Source organism: Chiloscyllium plagiosum, chromosome 6, assembly GCF_004010195.1.
Source record: "Chiloscyllium plagiosum isolate BGI_BamShark_2017 chromosome 6, ASM401019v2, whole genome shotgun sequence".
Lineage (NCBI taxonomy): Eukaryota > Metazoa > Chordata > Chondrichthyes > Orectolobiformes > Hemiscylliidae > Chiloscyllium > Chiloscyllium plagiosum.
In genome coordinates this window covers 77,022,413-77,042,403 of record NC_057715.1, presented here as the reverse complement: position 1 = coordinate 77,042,403, position 19,991 = coordinate 77,022,413, and the positions used below count along the sequence as shown (strand labels likewise).

The window sequence follows — 19,991 nt, the reverse complement described above, 5'->3', positions numbered from 1 at the left end:
TTCTGGTTTGTGGACCTTGAGAATTGGGGAGAAAAAAACTTGCAAATTTAATAGGTTTTAAGCAAGTGAAGGAAAGGGAGAAATGAAAGTCAGGAATGATTAACTGATAAAACGAATATCAAAGCAAAATGGAAGAAGAAACAAAAAAATGGGTCTCGAGGCATTTCCACTTTAATTCATTTTCTCGTTATTGAATTTGATTCTATGTTTTTAGCTAGTGCATGTCAGAACACAACTTGCTGCAGAAATGTTTTCCTCATTATTCCTGGTCCTTCAGCCAATTAATGAAAACTTTTCCTCTGATTAGTGACTCTACTGCTACGAGAAACAGTTTCTCCTTACTTATTCTTGTCACACTACTACACCTTTTGATCATCTGCCAAACCTCCCCCATTCTTATCTACTGTTTAAGATATCTACAGTAATTTTTTTAAAAAAGATTAAATTAGATTACTTAGTGTGGAAACAGGCCCTTCGGCCCAACAAGTCCATACCGACCCGCCGAAGCACAACCCACCCATACCCTTACATTTACCCCTGCATCTAACACAACGAGCAATTTAGCAAGGCCAATTCGCCTAACCTTTGTTATCTGTATAATCTCTCCTCATAACCTAACCCCTGAAGTACAAGAATCATTCTTATAAACCTACATTTACTAACTCCAAGGTCAATATATTCTTCCTCAGGTGTGGTGCCCAAATCTGCTCACAGTACTCCAAATAGGCTCTAATCAGGGTTTTGTCTAACTGCAACATAACTTCTGCATTCAAATAAAGATTGAACTTCTAGCTATTTTCTAATCAATCTGCTCAGATGTTATTGTACACACCTGGAACAGGTGGGACTTAAACCTGTGTCTCCTGATCCAGAGGCAGGAACAGAATAGGCACTTTACAACCTCCAGACTTAATGAGTTCGACACCTTCAAATTGTGAACCCACTCGCACTCCTTTCCTTTGTTTAGGCTTTACTTGTTACATCCTCTATTGCCATGTCCTCTCTCCCCTTCCCTCACCCAGTGGGACTGTCTTTCTTCAGTCTTGCCTCATACTTGAAGCTTATTTTTAGTAAGTTGGCATTGCACCCTCTTTAAGGCCTCGATATCCTTTTTCTAAAGTGTAGGATTGGCTGACATTGGTTGAGACAGAAGCAACTGAGGATTTTGGGACTACTAATCTCTAGCACAATTCATGTGTGCATTTGTACACTAAGCTTTTGGGCAAGTACACATGGGCAAGATATGAAATCTGTGAGCACATGAACTTTCAGCATCCATTTAAATTCTCCACTCACTTTTACTCTGACCTCTTTGACCTCATTCCCTGCACTGATCCATTGAAGCTCAATGTAAGCAACACAAACAGCATTTTTTTTTTCCCTGCACTTCTCACGTTCCATATTGAGTTCAGCAATTTCAAATCTAGATTTCTGGCCCATTACTTCATTAATCTCATATATGTAGACAGGAACTGTTAGTAATATTTGGATTTTTTTTGGATTTATTACCTCTTCTAGAGTAGTCTTTTTGTTTTATTTTAATTGTCCCATTACCATTTCTTCCAAGCTTACACTGTCCAACCATTTGCCATTTAATTTATTTTTTTTCTCTTCCTGCTCACCCCACTTTCTCCACAAGTACTACCAGCTCTAAGTATTTACAGTATTTTCTGTTTTTGTTTCAGATTTCCAGAATCTGGAGTCTTCTGCTTTCTGATTTATAGGAAGTATATTTTAAGCAAGGAAAATCCTTTAGGGTGGTGTGGGATTTCTCTGATAGATTTAGGCATGGCTAAAGATGCTGATAGGTTCCTTTGAATATCAAGTTGAAAATCTACTATTTTAGAGACTATTTTAATCATACTGTGCACAACAATAGATTATGCAAACAAGGCCACTGTGACCTTCAATCCTCTCTCCCATTCAATAATATCATCTCTGATATTTTTTTACCTCCATTCTCCAGCTATGCATATTCCCTATTATCTTTCATCCCCTTTTGTAATCAAGAACCTATCTAACTCTGCCTTAAATTCTGCATTCATAGCCTTTTGAGAAAGGGAATTCTAAAGTCTCTCAACCCACTGAGAGAAAGTGTTTCTTCATTTCTGTTTTAAATGGGCAGCCCTTTGTTTTTAAACAATGGCCCCAAGTTCTAGATTCTCAAATGAAAGGAAAGCTTTCAATATGCCCCTGGTTAGGTCCCCTCAGGATCTTATGTTTCAATTAAGTTACCTCTGATTCTTCTAAACTCCAGAGGATACAGGCCAGGCATGTGTAGCTTTTCCTCATAAGGCAGTCTGCTCAATCCAGGTATTAGTCCAGTAAACCATCTCTGATCTGTTTCCAATGCATTAACATCCTTAAGTGCAGTGACCCATACTGTATCCCATACTCCAGATATGGTTTCATCAATGCCCAGTATAACTTGAGCACAGCCTCCCTACTCTTGTTTTCAATTCCCATCACAATAAACCTTAATATTGTTAGCTTTTCTAATTTGTACTTAAATCACATTTTAAGAGTAGTAATTTTACCAAGGCTGTCATCAAGAGTATTATAGAACAGAAGTTGGCACACACCAGGAGATATTAGGGCAGATGATTAAAAATTAATTAGAAGACGGGGGTTTTAAGGAGTGAGTTTCTCGAAGAAAGAGACCTGGACGGGTTTAGACAGAATTCTAGAACTTAAGTCCAAGGCAGCAGTCCTTGGTCTGCAGTAATCATCTGACTGTTAGGAAGCTGTGGTATTGTTGTCTGCGAGACTTCAGAGGTTAAACTTTCCATTAACTTTATGCTCCATTTGGATCCCAGTTGGAAGGATATCCTTAATATGTTAGATGTATCACTGGGCAAATGAAGAAAGTCTGTAAACTTCCTCTTGTAGACAGGTTACTATAGAGGCCTTATCTTTTAAAATGTCATGTGCTCTGTTATGCCATGTTGCTGCCAAACACTTTATTTGCATCTCAATCTCATTAACTCAGACCATAATACATGCAATTATCCTTTTTGGATTCCTACCCAGCAACACATAATCACTGTTTCCTAATCCATATTTTTGATTGGTATCATCCCTGTAAGGACTATCCATCCTTGACAAACAATGGTTTTAGAGCAAAAATGAATCTGAAATATACCACAGTGCGTTTATTCAACTATCTATGGGGATTAATGTTGATGGTTTAATATTCTTTTTCGCCCGAGTTTCTTAGTCAATATTGCTTTGCAATTATAATTGCTATGCATTTCATTAGCTTCAGAAGTTTTGTAAGTATCCATGAAAGTACTCTGAGCTGCATCTATTGAAACAGGTTTTTTTTTCTAATTTGATAAATTTTCTTGGATATGTATTGTCTTTTATCTACAATTATCTGCCATTACCACACACCATAAGCTCTATCTGCATTTATGAAGTTATTGTTACTTTCTGTCATGGATTGAGAAACAATGGAATGATGAGGAGCAACAGTTATCTTAGCAAGTGCTATCAAGTCCCCTTGAAGAAAATGGATGAAATGGGCTGCTCATAGTAGGCTAAGAGTAATGTTACTGAGCCAAGAAATACAGTAAGAAGTTGTATCTTTGTTTTTTTAAGGCAACCTGTTGCAGGGCTGTAACCTACTGCCTATTTGATTGATTGACACACTGCTAGTCACTGCAGCCCTTACATTTTTTCATTACTGAATCTTTTCAGACCTCTTTACCAGGGTTATTAGCTGCATATCAGTCTGTACCTCATTGCTGCTTCAAGCAGATTTGCTGCAGTGACCACTAACCGCTTTCATGTAGTTATATTGGCATTAGGGCACTATAATGTCAGCCAACCACCTTAGTGAATAAGAAGACCTATCATTCCATTGATGTCCAGCCAGTGGCAACCATTAGGAACTTTGTCATGCAGATCTGCACAGTGTACTTGAGGGCTGCCAAGATGTAGTTGTCTAAAGACAGTTGAACTCTGCCTCTCCCATATACAGTCCATTTCAGAGAAGAGAGTCTATTGTGGCCTGCTGCCATCCTTCTGCATAACCAAAGCCTGAGATCAGGATGATCCTGTACACACCACAGCAGAGCTGAAGTAGATTCAGATGTTTCAGCCACTCTCAGTTAATTATCTTGCATGTGAGCCTCATAATGCAAGTGCACGTATAGAGGAGGCAGAAGAGCAGCAGCAGCAAGTATTCTCGTACAGATAATTTGGGGAAATGGGAGGAATTTACAAAAGAGAACATTTTCTCACTACCCTTTAACGAGAACTTTCAGGGATCAAGTCATTGTTCAGTAATTTCCTAAGCTGATCTTTGCCTTGCTTTGAGAACTTTCACAGAGCCCTTCTGGTTAATGTATTGAAGTACATTCTCCAACACCCCATAACCCACCATCATAGAACATTCAACTTTGGATGGCATCTATATCAATGACTGGCCTGCATCATCAGATTGTGCCACAAGTGATCAACCTTATTAATTCGATTGCACATATAATTGCTTTCCATTCCTTTCTCAACAGTGAGTGAACTGTAGTTATTCTTAAAATCTAACATTGCCTAAGTATACTATTCCTACAAGCTATTCTCCTAGCAGCACCTAGAAAGCTGATGGAATTCAGAAGTTTGTTTTTATGAAGTCCTGCCTACAGATTTGTTGGCACTATAGCAAGTATCGGCAAAGACATAATTTAAAAAAAAGACGTTTTATCCATGTGCCATGGTCATTTTTGGTTTGCAGAAGACGTTATACCTTAAAAGTTCCTATTATTTCAATTCTTCAATTTTTCCATTACCCAGAGCCTGAATGGCAAAAGTTTGAGCTATTGCTAAAACCAATAAGCTGAAAGGGGATTTCAATGGAGAGCGTGTGGTTTCTCTGGAATTGTTTGTTAATAGCAGGTACGAACAAATGAAAATATGACCATTATGAGACTGGATGAAATTTCTTTGCCTACTGCAGGAAACAATACATATATTTATAGTTATGGAACATCTTATACTACAAATAGAATTCAATCCAGATAATTGTGAGGTGATGCACTTTGATAGAATAAACAAGGCAAGGGAATACATGATCGAATACAACGGTAGGATCCTAGGAAGCATAAAAGATGAGATGGATCTGGGTGTGTGGGACAGGTAGATGGTGGTTAGGGCATTTGGATACTTGCTATTATTAGATGTAGCATAGAGTTTGAGAGCAGGGAGGTTATGTGTAACTGTAAAATGTTGGTTAGGCCACCGCTCATGTACATTTCTTATAAATGCACATTCTTATAAACCATTTCTTGGTTAGGCCACTGCTCATGTGCATTTCTTATAAGAGGGATGTTTCTTATAAGAGGGATGTTGCCTGCACTGGAGAGGATATGGAGGAGATTTACCAAGATGTTGCCTGGGCTGGAGAGTTTATGAAGAGATTGGTTAGACTAGGATTGTTTTCCTTGGATCAGAGGAGATTTGAGGGGTACAGACTGGGCAGATGAGAAGGAGCTTTTCTCCTTGGTGCAGTGATCAATGACTGGGGGCAAAGATTTAAGGGCAGAGGCAGGAAGCGTAGAGAAAGTGTGACATTTGGAACTCACTGCCTGTAACCACATCTTAAAAGTACTTAGATGTGCATATGCAATGCAGCAACATACAAGGCTTTTGGCCAAATGCGAGAAAATGGAATTAGAATAATTGGGTGATTTGTTTTTGGTTGACACAGATTTGATGAGTTGAATGGCTTTTTTTTTCTCTCTGATTCAAATGATTTGCCCGAAGGAAAACTGGACATTACCCATGCAGAATAAAATAAGAAGTAATGCAGGAAATTTGTGCTTCACTGTCAGAGTAGGTTTCTATGGATTATGATTGCATTTTTTAACAGAAAAAGCCATAATCTGTAGATGCAAATTAGTTGCTGAAGCATACAGGGAAAGATTTCAGAACGTAAGGAAGCTGCTTGGGTAAATTTACATTGAATTTGACTGGGTTAAGCAAAGTAACTTTGAGAGGTAGTTATGTGAATGAGGAGTTGAAACAATGTATGAGGTTCGCAGGTTTTCTTCTTGTTGAAAAACTTAAACTTCCTTACCCTTTTTTGTAATAAGAACTCATGTTGAAGATCAAAAAGCTACACCTATGGGACAGGCATGAATAATGGCTGTCGATTAAGGATATGATCCTATTTTCTTTTTTCTGCCATGCCCCATAGATTCAAAGGAGACTGTGTCCAGTTCTGGTCGCCCAGTTATAGGAAGAATATTAACAAGCTGGAGAGGGTTCAGAAGAGAATTACCAGAATGTTGCTGGGTATGGAAGGTTTGAATTATTTTTTTTAAAAAAGGCTGGATTGGCTGGGACGTTTTTCACTTGAGTGTAGGAGGTTGAGAGGTAATCTGATAGAAGGTGAGACGAGAGATTTAAAAAAGACATGAGCCAAAGTTTTTACATAGGGTGGTTTGCGCATGGAAGAACTTCCTGAGAAAGTGATAGATGCAGGTACAATTACAAAATACATTTTGGATAGATACATGATAGCAAAGGTTTGGAGGGATAAAGGCCAGGAGCAGGCAGGTCGGACTATTTTAGTTTGGGATTATGATTGACATGGACTGGTTGGACTGAAGGATCTGTTGCCATGCTGTATGACTGATAGAAAATGGGAGAGTTAAAGGAAAGCAAGCAGCCAGAGTAAAGAAAGAATAGCAGGGCATGTCACAAGATCTCCTCTGATCAGAAGATAAAGTGAAAGTTGAAAACCTCTGTTTCCGTTGGAGTAAAGTGCGACATTCAGAGTCTGAAATTGAAGGAAGCCCATGGGATTAATCTGGGCTGATAAGCGAGTCCAAAAAGGGAGCTCAAACAAGAGAAAAAGTACCATGGATTAAATTGTGGCTTTACTAACGGCCAGTAAACTGGGACCTTTAATTCCCATAGCAAGTTTTGGAGATCTGTTCAGTTGTTAGTAGATTGTATGGGCTTATTACTAAAAACAAAAGCAGAACACCAGTACTGTATATCCCTACATTTTAAGAATATTAGATTAGATTACAGTGTGGAAACAGGCCCTTCAGCCCAACAAGTGGGCACCGACCCGCCGAAGCGCAACCCACCCATACCCCTACATTTACCCCTTACCGAACACTGCAGCATGGCCAATTCCCCTGACCTGCACATCTTTGGACTGCGGGAGGAAACCCACGCAGACACTGGGAGAACGTGCAAACTCCACACAGTCAGTTGCCTGAGGCGGGAATTGAACCCGGGTCTCCGGCAGTGTGAGGCAGCAGTGCTAACCACTGTGCCACCGTGCCACTTAGATGATAGCACAATTGATAGCACAATTTCCAGAGGTTCCTCCTTTTTTGAGAACAATTAGCAAGATTAGATTACATGGAATACAGGAGAACTAGCTATTTGAATGCAGGACTGGCTCCAAGGTAGAAGACAGAAGGTCACTGGAGGCTTGTGGCACACCACTGATCACAAGGATCGGTGCTTTCTTCACTGCATTTGTCATTAATATAAATGACTTGGATATGAATTTAGGAGGTGTGGTTAATAAGTTTGCAGATGACACCAAAATTGGAGGTATAGTGGACAATGCAGAAGGTTACCTTTTGAGTACGACAGAATCTTGATCAGGTGGGCCAGCTTGCCGAGGAGTGGCTGATGGAGTTTAATTTAGATAAATGAGTTGCTGCATTTTGAAAGGACAAATCAGGGCAAGCCTTGTATGCTTAATGTTGCTGTACAAAGAAACTTTGGAGTGCAGGTTCATAGTTACTTGAAAGTGGAATCGCAAGTAGGTAGGATAGTGAAAAAGGCGTTTAGAATGCCTTCCTTTATTAGTCAGTGCATTGACTACAGGAGTCAGGTCATTGGTTCGGCCAGTTTTGGAATACTGCATGCAATTCTGGTTCTCTCTTAGAGGAAGGATGTTGTAAATCTTAAAAGGGTCCAGAAAAGATTTTACAAGGATATTGCCAGAGTTGAAGGGTTTGAGCTACAGGGAGAGGCTGAATAGGCTGGGGGCTATTTTCCATGGAGCTTCACAGGCTGACCTTTATAGAGGTTTGTAAAATCATGAGGAGCAGAGATAGGGTAAATAGACAAGGTCTTTTTGCTGGGGTTGGGGGAATCCAAAACTAGGTGCATGGTTTAAGTTGAGAGGAGAACGATTTAAAAGGCACCTATGGGGCAACTTTTTCATACAGAGGCTGGTGTGTCTCTGGAATGAGCTGCCAGAGGAAGTGGAGGCTGGTACAACTACAACACTTAAACGGCATCTGGATAGGTAAATGATTAGGAAGGGTTTAGAGGGATATTGGCCAAATGCTGGCAAATAGGTCTAGATTTATATAGGACATCTGGTTGGCATGCATGAGTTGGATCGAAGGGTCTGTTTTTGTGCTGTTTATGTCTATGATTCTAAAACCATTACAACCAAGTAATGGTGGAGAAATTAGCTATATTATTTAGACATTATGGTCTACCAATTAAAACACAATCTGATCAAGGTGTGAACTTCATGTCTTGAACATTATTACAGTTTGGGTAGAAAACATTTTTAAGTTAATCACACATCATCCACAAACACAAGCTTTGCAGAAATACCATTAGACTCTTGAACTATGATGAAAGCATATTGTCACAAGTACACTCAGGTTTGGAGCAAAGGATTACATTTCTTACTATTTGCAACCAGAAATTCTCTTCTGTGATTTGTTCTTTTGAGTTAAATTATGAGAAGGAAATGAGATAAGAGGCCCATTTAAAATTGATTAAAGAAAAGTTGTTAAAGCAGTAAAATAATTCCTCAATGTTGAATTATGTTTTCATATTTCTAGAGAGATTCATAGGAGAGTAGCATGAGAGAATTGAAAAACCTCAAGTGAAGATGCATCTCCAAGGGATAGTCAGTGTGGTTTTGTTAGAGGAAGGTCATACTTAACAAATCTAAGAATAAAGCACAATACAGCACAGGAATAGGCCCTTCAGGTCACCAAGCCTGCACCAGCGCATTAAGCCTTTCTAACTTTAAAGGCACCTTGAATCTACATGGTCCATACCCCTCTTCCTTGTTCATTCCAGCATCAATGAAGATGCCTCTTGAACGTTCTTACTGTGTCTGCTTCTATTGGTTCTCTGGCAGTGCCATCTTCTGTGTCTTAAAAAAAAAAGTCTCATCTCCTTTTAAACTTCCCATTTTTGTAACTGTAAACCTGTGTCCCCGGTAGCTAACACTTCTACCCTGGGATGAAGATTCTATCCATGCTTCTCATACTTCTGTACAGTTATATTAGACTGCCTTTCAGCCTGTTTTCAAGTGAAAGCAAACCAAGTTTGTTCAATCTCTCCTAAAAGTTAAGTTTTGTAAATGATATGTGGAGCTTGTTCAAGGAGCAACTATTCAAGTGTCCTTGATAATTATGTACCTGTCAGGCAGGGAGGAAAGGGTCGTGCGAGGGAGCCGTGGTTTAATAAGGAATTGGATCCCTTGTTAGTATGCACTCATTCAGTTCCCTATTTGGGATATTGTCGTCGATGTGAATACTGAGTCACAAATAAGTAGAATGGATGGCTTTGAGGTATGTAGAGAAGAGGTGTTGGAAATCCTGGAAAAGGTGAAAATAGATAAGTCCCCTGGGCCTGATGGCATTTATCCTAGGATTCTCTGGGAAGCAAGGGAGGAGATTGCAGAGCCATTGGCCTTGATTTTTATGTCCTCTTTGTCTACAGGAGTAGTCTCAGAAGACTGGAGGATAGCAAATGTGGTTCCTTTGTTCAAAAAGGGGAGTAGGGATAGCCCTAGTAACTATAGGCCGGTGAGTCTCACTTCTGTTGTGGGCAAAGTCTTAGAGAGAATTGTAAGGGATAGGATTTATGCACATCTAGATAGGAATAATGTGATCAAGGATAGTCAGCATGGTTTTGTGAAGGGCAGGTCGTGCCTCACAAACCTTATTGAATTCTTTGAAAAGGTGACGAAGGAGGTTGATGCGGGGAAAGCGGTAGATGTGGTATATATGGCTTTTAGTAAGGCGTTTGATAAGGTTCCCCATGGTAGGCTATTGCAGAAAATACGGAGATATGGCATTGAGGGTGAGTTGGAGGTTTGGATTAGGAATTGGCTGGATGGAAGAAGACAGAGGGTAGTAGTTGATGGCAAAGGTTCATCTTGGAGTGCCGTCACTAGCGGTGTTCCGCAAGGATCTGTTTTGGGACCATTGCTGTTTGTCATTTTTATAAATGACCTGGAAGAGGGGTTAGAAGGTTGGGTGAGCAAGTTTGCGGATGATACGAAAGTCGGAGGAGTTGTTGACAGTGAGGAAGGATGTGGCAGGTTACAGCAGGATATAGAGAAGCTGCAGGGCTGGGCAGAAAGGTGGCAAATGGGATTCAATGTAGCTAAGTGTGAGGTGATTCACTTTGGGAAGAATAACAAAAAGATGGGGTACTGGGCTAATGGTCGGATACTTGGTAGTGTGGATGACCAGAGGGATCTTGGTGTCCATGTACACAGATCTCTGAAAGTTGCCACCCAGGTAAATAGTGCGGTGAGGAAGGCATATGGCGTACTGGCTTTTATTGGTAGAGGAATTGAGTTCCGGAGTCCTGAGGTCATGATGCAGTTGTATAAGACTCTGGTATATGAGGCATTGGATAGGTATATGAGGATAGTGGGTTAGTATAGGTTAGGTGGGCTTGGATCGGCGCAACATCGAGGGCCAAAGGGCCTGTACTGCGCTGTATTCTTCTATGTTCTATGTTCTATTCCCCCAAACCAGGCAACATTCTGCAATCCTTTTTCTGTACCCTCTCTCGAGCCTCCACATACTTCTGGCAATGTGGTGACCAGAATTGTACACCATATTCCAAATCTAGTGGAACTTTTTGAGATGACCAAATGTTTGGATAAGGTAGAGCAGTTGATGTAGTTTACATGGATTTCTTTGACAAGATCTGACGTGGGGAAACTGACAAAGAAGGTAAAAGCTCATGGAATCCAGGGTACCTCAGCAGTTTGAATCCAAAATTGACTTGGTGACAGAGTGTGTGTGTGTGTCCCAAAGTAATTAGTGTAATTAGCTTGCCTCTATTGGTCAGCGCATTGAATATAGGAGTTGGGAGGTCATGTTGCGGCTGTACCAGACATTGATTACACCAGTTTTGGAATGCTGCATTCAATTCTGGTCTCCCTCCTATAGGAAGCATGTTGTGAAACTTGAAAGGGTTCAGAAAAGATTTGCAAGGATGTTACCCAGGCTGGAAGGTTTGAGCTATAGGGAGAGGGTGAGTAGGCTTGAGCTACTTTCCCTAGAGCATCAGAGGCTTTTTTGAGGTTTATAAAATCATAAGGGGCATGGACAAGGTGAACAGCCAAGGTCTTTTCCCCAGGGTAGGGGAGTCCAAAACATAGGTTAAAGGTGAGCGGGGAATGATTTAAATGGGACCTACAGGTAAGCTTTTTCATGCAGACTATGACACGTGCATGGAATAAGCTGCCAGAGGAAGTGGTGGAGACTGGTACAATAATAATATCTGGATGGGGATATGAATAGAAAGAGTTTAGCTGGATATGGGTCAAATGCTGGCAAATGAGACTAGATTAATTTAGGATATCTGGTCAGTGTGGACAAGTTGGACTGAAGGGTCTGTTTCCATGATGTACATCTGTGACTCTAGTGCTGGATCCCTTGTCAGTGATATTCATTTAATGATGTAACTGAGAAGGGGTGGAGTGATTACTAAGTTTGCAGATGACACAAAATTGGTTTGGTAGTTGACAGTCAGGAGAAAGGTATAAGATTACAGAAGGATATAATCTGGTCATCTGGGTAGATCGGCAGCAGATGGTATTTAACCCTGATTAATGGGATGTGATACAGTATGGAAAAAGGAATAAGATTAGGGAATGGCAAGCCATGCGGAAGCTAAGAGGAACAGGGGATGTTAATGATTGTGCACAGATTCTTGCAGATGGCAGGACAGGTTAATAGAGTAATTAGGCAAGTGTCCCAGATGCCTTATCAGATATAACCTAGATTATAACATTTGGGAGGTTATATTGGAGCTGTACAGGATTTTGGTAGGCCACAGCTGGAGTACTGTGCGCAGTTTTGGTCACCACACCAAAGATGTGATTGCACGAAGAAGTTCACCAGGTTGTTGCCTGGGATGGAATGTTTCAGCAATGAAGAGAGGCTGGACAAGCTCAGGTTGTTTTCTTTGGAGCAGAGAAGGTTGAGGGGACACCTGACAGAAGTGTATGAGATTCAGGAGCATAAACAAGGTGAATAGAAAGCTGCTGTTCGCTTAGTTGAAGGGTTAAAAACAAGGGGGCATAATTTTAAAGTGAAGGGTGGGAGTGAATGTCTAGCAAAAAAGGACATTCTTCAGCCTCTGATGCTCTAGGGAAAGTAGCTCAAGCCTACTTACCCTCTCCCTATCGTTCAAATCCTTCAGCCTGGGTAACATCCTTGCGAATCTTTTCAAGATACTGAAGACAGTCCTAGTTACTGGACAGCATGGTGGCTCAGTGGTTAGCACTGCTGCCTCTCAGCGCCAGGGACTCGGGTTCAATTCCCGCCTCGGCCAATTGTGTGGAGTTTGCACATCCTCCCCGTGTCTGCGTGGGTTTCCTCCGGGTGTTCTGGTTTCCTGCCACAGTCCAAAGATGTGCAGGTCGGGTGAATTGGTCAGGCTAAATTGCCCGTAGTGTTGGGTGGATTAGTCAGGGGTAAATATAGGGGTTGAGTTTCTCTTCGGAGGATCGGTGTGGACTTGTTGGGCTGAAGCGCCTGTTTCCACAGTGTAGGTAATTAATCTAATCTAAATAAATCAATTTTGTGACCCTGACTTTACCAAATCTTTTGAAATGGCGGCTGATTAATGGCAGTCTAATTGCAAGTTGATAAGTTGGGGGTAGAAAAGCTAGTGGGTACTTTTCCAAGAAATTGAACCAATCTCGGAGGGTACTCTACTGTGGGGGAAAGAAACTATGGGATTATTATCACATCTTCAATACTTCAAGTTTGTGTGTGGCATGATCGCAAAAACATTAATCAATACTGAAATCCAAATATATTGCATCTGCAGTTTTCCCTTCATTAATCCTGCTTGTTACCCCTGAAAGAATTCTATTAAATTTGATAGGTATAACTTCCCCTTCATGAAGTCATGCTGACTCTGCTTGATTATTTTATGCATTTCTAAATGGTCCCTAATAGACTCTAACATTTTCCTCATGACAGGTGTTAAGCTAACTTGTCTACAGTTGTTTTGTTTTCTATCTTTTGTTTGATTAAGTGTCTTACTTTGGCAGTTTTACAGTCTGTCTGTCTCCTAGATGACCTTTTTATTAAAACTGATTCAAAGAAGCCTGATCCCTATTTGGATCAATAACAGGAAACTGTCCCAAATGTATTCTGTGAATTCTTCCTCCTCGGTTACCTCTGCCAATTTGACTTTTCCCTATTGATACAGTCACATGATTAATGACATACCTTTTTTTACATGTCCTCATTATTCTCATGATTTCGTCTTTGCCCTACAATATAGCTACTGTCAGAGGGCCAATCAACTACTCCCACCAGAGTCCCCTTCCTCCTGTTATTACTTACCTCCACCAATACAAACTTGACATCCTCCAATCCAAGGTGATTTCTTGCTATCTCACTTATTCCATCCTGTACTGACAATGCTACCCCACCAACTGTTTACTGTTAAGTGAATCATTTTTCACATTTTGAAACTGTTCTTTCCTGACTGATGCTGGATATCATTACCTAATATAGCTCTCCTGCGAGGCAGCTATATCTTTTAAAAACAAAAGTGGTTATTGTAACCTAGATGAGGAGTTCATGGGATGCTATTGAGGTAATTTCTAGGAACAGAATGCTCTGCAGTCAAACAAAATAGATTATTCTGGACTGATATTGTTTGATGTGCTATGAATAATTAATTATCTAAGAATTAAGGTAGCAGTGATCACAATTTGAATTTTAGACTGACTTTGAAAGAAAGAAGAGTGGGTCTAATACTAATATTTTAAACTTAAATAATGAGGTAATTATGGGGCATGGAAGCTGAACTGGCTGAATTGCATGGGGATACTAGATTAGAGGATAGATCAATAGATTAGCAGATATTTAAAGAGGTGTTTTCAGAATAGACAAATCTATTCCTAATATATAGAAGAATTCCAAGGCAAAGATCCACCATTCATGGTTATAACGAAGTTAAGGAACACTTCAAACTGAAGGGAAAAAACTTTATAAGTTTGCAAAGATGAATGGCAGATCAGATGATTGGACAGAATATAAAGAATGAAGAACAATAGGAAAGGAAGGTAGCTGGAATTGTGAAAACAGATTAGTAAGAGTTTGTCCAGGTATTTAATAAAAGGAACAAAGTAATTAAAGTCAACGTTGTTCATTTTGAGTGAGAATGGTGTGATAGTAAATGATAAGGAAATAGGTGAAATGAACGCAATTTGTTTTTGTCTGTCTTATAATTGCTTAAAAGCAAGTATAACTCCTCTATTTAAGAAGGGAAGGATCGTGAAATCAAGAAACTTTTTAGGCCAGTTAGCTTGATGTCTTATGTGGAAGGTGTTAGAATTGATTATTAAGTTTATAGCTTGGAAAATCTCAAGGTAATTGGGAAGTGAGTATCATTTTTTTGAAAGGGATATCCTGTTTCTCCAAATTATTGGCGATCTTTTGAAGGAGTACCATGTGAATAAAGAGGAACCTTTTAATTGTACCTGAAGTTTCAGGGTGCATTTGACAAGGTACCACAAAAGGTTATTTCGCAAAGTAGAAACTCATGGTATAGTTTAGGAGTATGGATATTAGCATGTTTAGAGAATTGGCTGGCTGGCAAAAAAACAGAATGCCGAAAAGGGGTCAATTTCTAATTGGCAGAATGTGTTGACTGGAGTTTTTGCAGGGCTGTGTTGGGGCCTTTTTTTTTACAATTAATATTGATGACTTAGATGAAGGAATCAAAAGCATGAGAGCTAAATTTGCACATGATGTCAAGATAGGAGGCAAAGTCTGTTGTGAAGAGGAGGTAAGGAGGATGAGAATAGATATAAATGGCTTGAGTGAGTAATAAATCCAGCAAATGGAATAATGGAAAAATGTTTAGTTGTTTGCTTTGGTAAGAACCATAGAAAGCAGAGTATTCGTTATACGGAAAATGACTGCAAATTTCCGAGGTACAGGGAATTTTAGGTGTTCTGGTGTATGAGTTAGAAAAAGGTAATATATGCAGGTGCAGCAAACACCTTAGAAGGCTAATGGAATACTATCCTATATGTACAAGGATGTTATGTTTTGCTTATTCAGAGCATTGCTAAGATCACATTTTGAATACTTTGTGCAGATTTAGTCTGCTTATTTGAGGAAGGGTGCAAAAGCTTTGGAGGCAGTTCAGATGAGATTTTGTAGATTGATATGCGGATTGTCCTATGAGGAAAAGTTGGTGCAGGTAATAGAAAAAACAAAATATTGAAGTGAAGTGTTTAAACTTTCTATTTCTTAGAGGTAGTAATGTGCACTTTGCTTTTATTAGACAGCAGCTGACTGAACTTGAGAGGACTGGTAGGCTGAGAGGAACCTTCAAACCTGAGGAGCAAATGATGCTGATCACTGCCTGTAATGATCTTGCACAAGCAGTAGAGGGTGCCAGTCACATCCAGGTCAGTGTTTCTACTGAGTTACTTACATACAGGTCAAATTATTCGCATTTGATTCATCTCCGTCTAAGTCAAAGTAGAAATTTCCAAATGAATTTAATACTCATTTAGGTTCTTTAACTGCAAAGGTTTTGTACATGAAGAATTTCTGTAGAGGCTGATAACTTTTAAGAAGGTATTGGAATTTTCCGTCACTGCAAAAATCACGCAAGATTTTAATTCTATTACTATCATTGTGATAAACAAATTAAAATCAACATTATATAAATACACATTTAGATCAGCAAACTTAAACTGTATACTACAGAAAATTTGCACCTGTATTTGCTGAAAATTTACGATACCAAGCTGGCACTTCCATTTTGGGCAGCATTGCTGTAAGCCCTTCCATGCCTTTCTCCACTGCTAATTGAACCAAGGTTGCACCTCTGGTGTGACAGTATTGGTGGAATGAGGCTTATGTCAGGCCATGAATTTACAGTATGTGTGGTAGAATCTGTTGCTGCTGATAACCATCATCAATATCCATGTTCTATGCCCCTGTTTCCCATGGTGCCTTGACCAAGTGGTGTTGATTCACCAGCCAAGGGGCAATAGTACATGATGATCACCCGCAGCTTCCTTGCCCCTATTTTACCGGATGCCATGAGACTTCGTGGAGCCCAGTGCAAAGGGTGAGGACACTCTGATCCACTCTTTCCCAACTGTTAAATTACTTTGCTTCCACATGGCATCCACAGGAATGTTGACTGAAATGTATAATTCCTTATGTATGATGGTCAGATTATTACTTAATTTACTTTGTGATACATCTCTATATACCAATCCCTGGATATACATGAGTAAGCCTTTTCAGGGTTCCTGCATTTATTCTGGTCCCTGGGGTGTGTCTGATTTTCATTTTATGCACAGACAAAATAAATATATTGTTTCTTTGCACCTTCTATTCTATTGTTCAAGAAATGCAAATTATTGGCTGCACGCAAGGACGACTTAGTAAAAGTAATTCTATTCAAATGCTCAACACATTCTAAAGAAAATAAGGAGAGTTCTTGGTGGTTTTGATTAATGGATATGTAATTACAGTACTGATCGCCTTGGTGAAAATTATGCATTTAAAACTGACCGGATGGCTTTTAAAATAACTGACTTGTCCTCCCTCAATACAGTTGTGATATTCTCCTTTATCCATAATGTAACTCGGCCACCTCTTTTCATCCATCTGTCTCGCCTGAAATATCTAAATCCCAAAACGTTAAGCTGCCAGTCTTGTCCCTCTATCAACCAAGGTGAATCATTTACTCTATTCTGAACAAATTCTCATCTGCACAAGTTCTGCCTCCTGTGTTTTAGTTGAGGGAAATTTAAAAAAAAAGGGGAAATAGATGGCTTGCAGTGGCTTCTCTGCTCAGGATTAAGAAACATGCATGTACTTCAATGATCAAATCCAAATCTTGAGCATTAGGATATTCTCAAATATATATTTTAGTAATTTAAATTCTTCGGATAAATAACTTCCTTCTCTTGTATTCATTCCTTTTTTATTTACTCCTGGGATCTGGGTGTTGCTGGCTGGCCAACATTTATTGCTTGTCCCGAGTTGTCCTTAAGATGATGGTGAGCTGCTTTCTTAAACTGCTGCAGTTCAGGTGTTGTGGGTTGACCCACAATGCTGTTAGGGAGGGAGTTCTAGAATTTGACCCAGTGACCGTAAAGGAACAATGATTAGCTTTCCAAGTCAAGATGGTGACTTGCAGGTAGTGGTATTCCCATGTATCTCATGCCCTTGTCCCTTTAGGTGTGAGTGGTTGAGGTATTTGGAAGGTGCTGTCTAACGGTTTTTGGTGAATTTCTGCAGTGCATCTTGATGAGAATTGGAGGATGGAATGGATGTGGTACCAATCGAGCAGGCTGCTTTGTCCTGGATGGTGTCAAGCAGCTTGAGTATTTCTAAGCTACACTCATCCAGACAAGTAGAGAGTATTCCATCACACTTCTGACCTGTGACTTGAAGACGATGGACAGGACATGAGTCAGGGAGTGAGTTAGTCGTTGGAGTACTCCTAGTCTCTGACCTGTTCTTGTAGCCAATGAATTCATATGGCGAGTCCAGGTAGTTTCTGGTCAATGGTAATGTCAGGATGTTGAAAGTGGAGCATTCAGTGATAGTAACAACATTGAATGTGAAGGGATGCTCATCAGATTCCCTCCTATTGGAGGTGGTCATCGCTTGAGGATTGTGTGGCACGAATGTTACTCGTCATCCCAAGCCTAGATATTGTCCAGAACATGTTTTATTTGAACAAGGACCGCTTTGGTATCTGAGAAGTCATTAATCGTGTTGAACATTTTGTACAATAACCAGCGAATATCCTCCCTTCTGACCTTGAGATAGTAGATGGGTCATTGAAACAACTGAAGAGGTTGGGCTTGGACAGCACCCCGAGGAAGTCCTGCAGAGATGACTAACTTCTAATAACTAAAACCATCTTCCTACCTTCTCTTTAATTTCTTTGTTTGGTCTAGTACATCCCAGAGCCTTTTGCATGAAATGGTTCAGAATTTCCTTTCCTCTTGCTTCTAAGCAAATGCATAATAGAAGCCTAATGCTGATTTCTCAATTTAACATTAGAAAGACTCTGGCAGAAATGAGTTAACTCCTGTTTTCACACTCAGCTGAATCTTTTCTTTGATATTCTGCACTGGTTCTTTGAAACCGTAGAAAGCACAAAACTAATTCAATTTTCCTCTGTGTTAAGTACAAACTTTTTTAAACTCTGTGGAACCGAACAGGAATATACAGAATTAATTTGGTGCTTCCCTCCATTTTCTGGTTATATGCTTTATTGAGATCTGTCTTCTGATTAAAATTTTAAATTATAAAACATAGGTACTAAGTTAGCCTGCAGCAATGCTTTTTTAGAGTACTTAGACTATGATATTTTCAAGGTCTGTAGATTGTTAAAGTGCAAAGATGGCCTTTAGTAGAGTGATGTGCTTTTTCTCAGATGTGGAACATTAGGGAGAGTTTCCATGTTACTGATGATTATGTCTGCAGTAAGTGTGTTTGGTTGCGAATCCTATCCAATTGCATGGATTGGTTGGAGCAGCAGTTAGCGGCAATGAGGAATTTACAGGAATTGGGGGTAGGATATGTGGCAGTTATCAGAAAGGTGAAAAACTGCAGATAGTCCGGTAGATGGGTTACTGTAGGACAGGTAGGCGAGGGGGGCAGGTAGCGCAGGTGTCTCATGTGGTTATCCTATCTCAAACTAGTATGCTTTGGAAGATATCGGGGTGATGGGCTCTCAGGGGAATGTAGCACAAACAGCCAAGTTTCTGGTACCGAAACAACAGGCTCTAATGTAACAAGGGGTACATCAGGCTCCAAATGATTGATTGATTGGTGATAGGGGACTCTCTAGTCAGAGGCCCAAACAGCAGAAATGTCTGTCGACAACAAGAAATGAGAATGGTGTGTTGTCTCGCTGGTGCCAGGATTAAGGATATGTCGGAGAGAGTTCAGAATATTCTCAAATGGGAGTGGGACCAGCAGCAGGTCATTGTACACATTGGAACCAACGACATTGGAAGGGAAAATATAAAGACTTCGGGAGGAATTTAAAGAAGGAGGTCCTCAAGGGTAGTAATATCTGGATTACCGCCGTTGCTACGAGCTAGCCAGGGTATGAATAGGAGGATTGAGCAGATGAATGTGTGGCTGAGGAGCTGGTGCAGGGGAGAAGGGTTTACATTTTTGGACCATTGAAATCTCTTCTGGTGTAGAATTGACCTGTATGAGAAGAATGGCTTGCATCTGAATTGAAAGGGGACTAATATACTAGCAGGGAACTTTGCTCGAGCTGCTTGGGAGAATTTAAGCTAGTAAGGCGGGGGGGACCCAAGAAGATACTGAGGAAAGAGATCAGTCGGAGACTGCTTTAGTTGGGAAGAGGGGCAAGTCAAAATCAGGCAGGCAGGAACAAAGCAGAGAATGAGGTAGGACTGATAAATTAGACTGCATTTATTTCCATGCAAGAGGCTGTACAGGGAAGGCAGACAAACTCAGGGCTTGGTTAGGAACATGACACTGGGATATCATAATAGTTGCAGAGATGTTGCTCAAGGAGAGACAGGAGTGGCAGCTTAATGTTCCAGGATACAAATGTTATAGGAAGGATAGAAAGGGAGGCAAGTGGAGGGGGAGTAGTGTTTTTGACAAGGGATAACATGAAGGCTGTACTTGGGCAGGATAATCCTGGAAATATGTCCAGGGAAGTTATTAGGGTGGAACTGAGAATTA

At 40.2% G+C, this 19,991-nt stretch overlaps 2 protein-coding genes across 6 annotated transcripts in view; one reads left to right on the top strand and one right to left on the bottom strand.

Annotated features, from left to right (window-relative positions):
- Window positions 1-19,991, bottom strand: part of ift88 (intraflagellar transport 88 homolog) — a 302,741-nt gene that overhangs the window by 153,469 nt on the left and 129,281 nt on the right. The window lies entirely within an intron of this gene.
- The window catches only part of cryl1 (crystallin, lambda 1), a 106,218-nt gene that overhangs the window by 14,569 nt on the left and 71,658 nt on the right, over window positions 1-19,991 (top strand). For all 5 annotated transcript variants that reach the window (XM_043691912.1, XM_043691911.1, XM_043691913.1 and 2 more), the window contains exon 4: window positions 15,565-15,691. In XM_043691912.1, coding sequence (XP_043547847.1) covers window positions 15,565-15,691 — 127 coding nt within the window. The remainder of the gene's footprint in view (window positions 1-15,564; window positions 15,692-19,991) is intronic.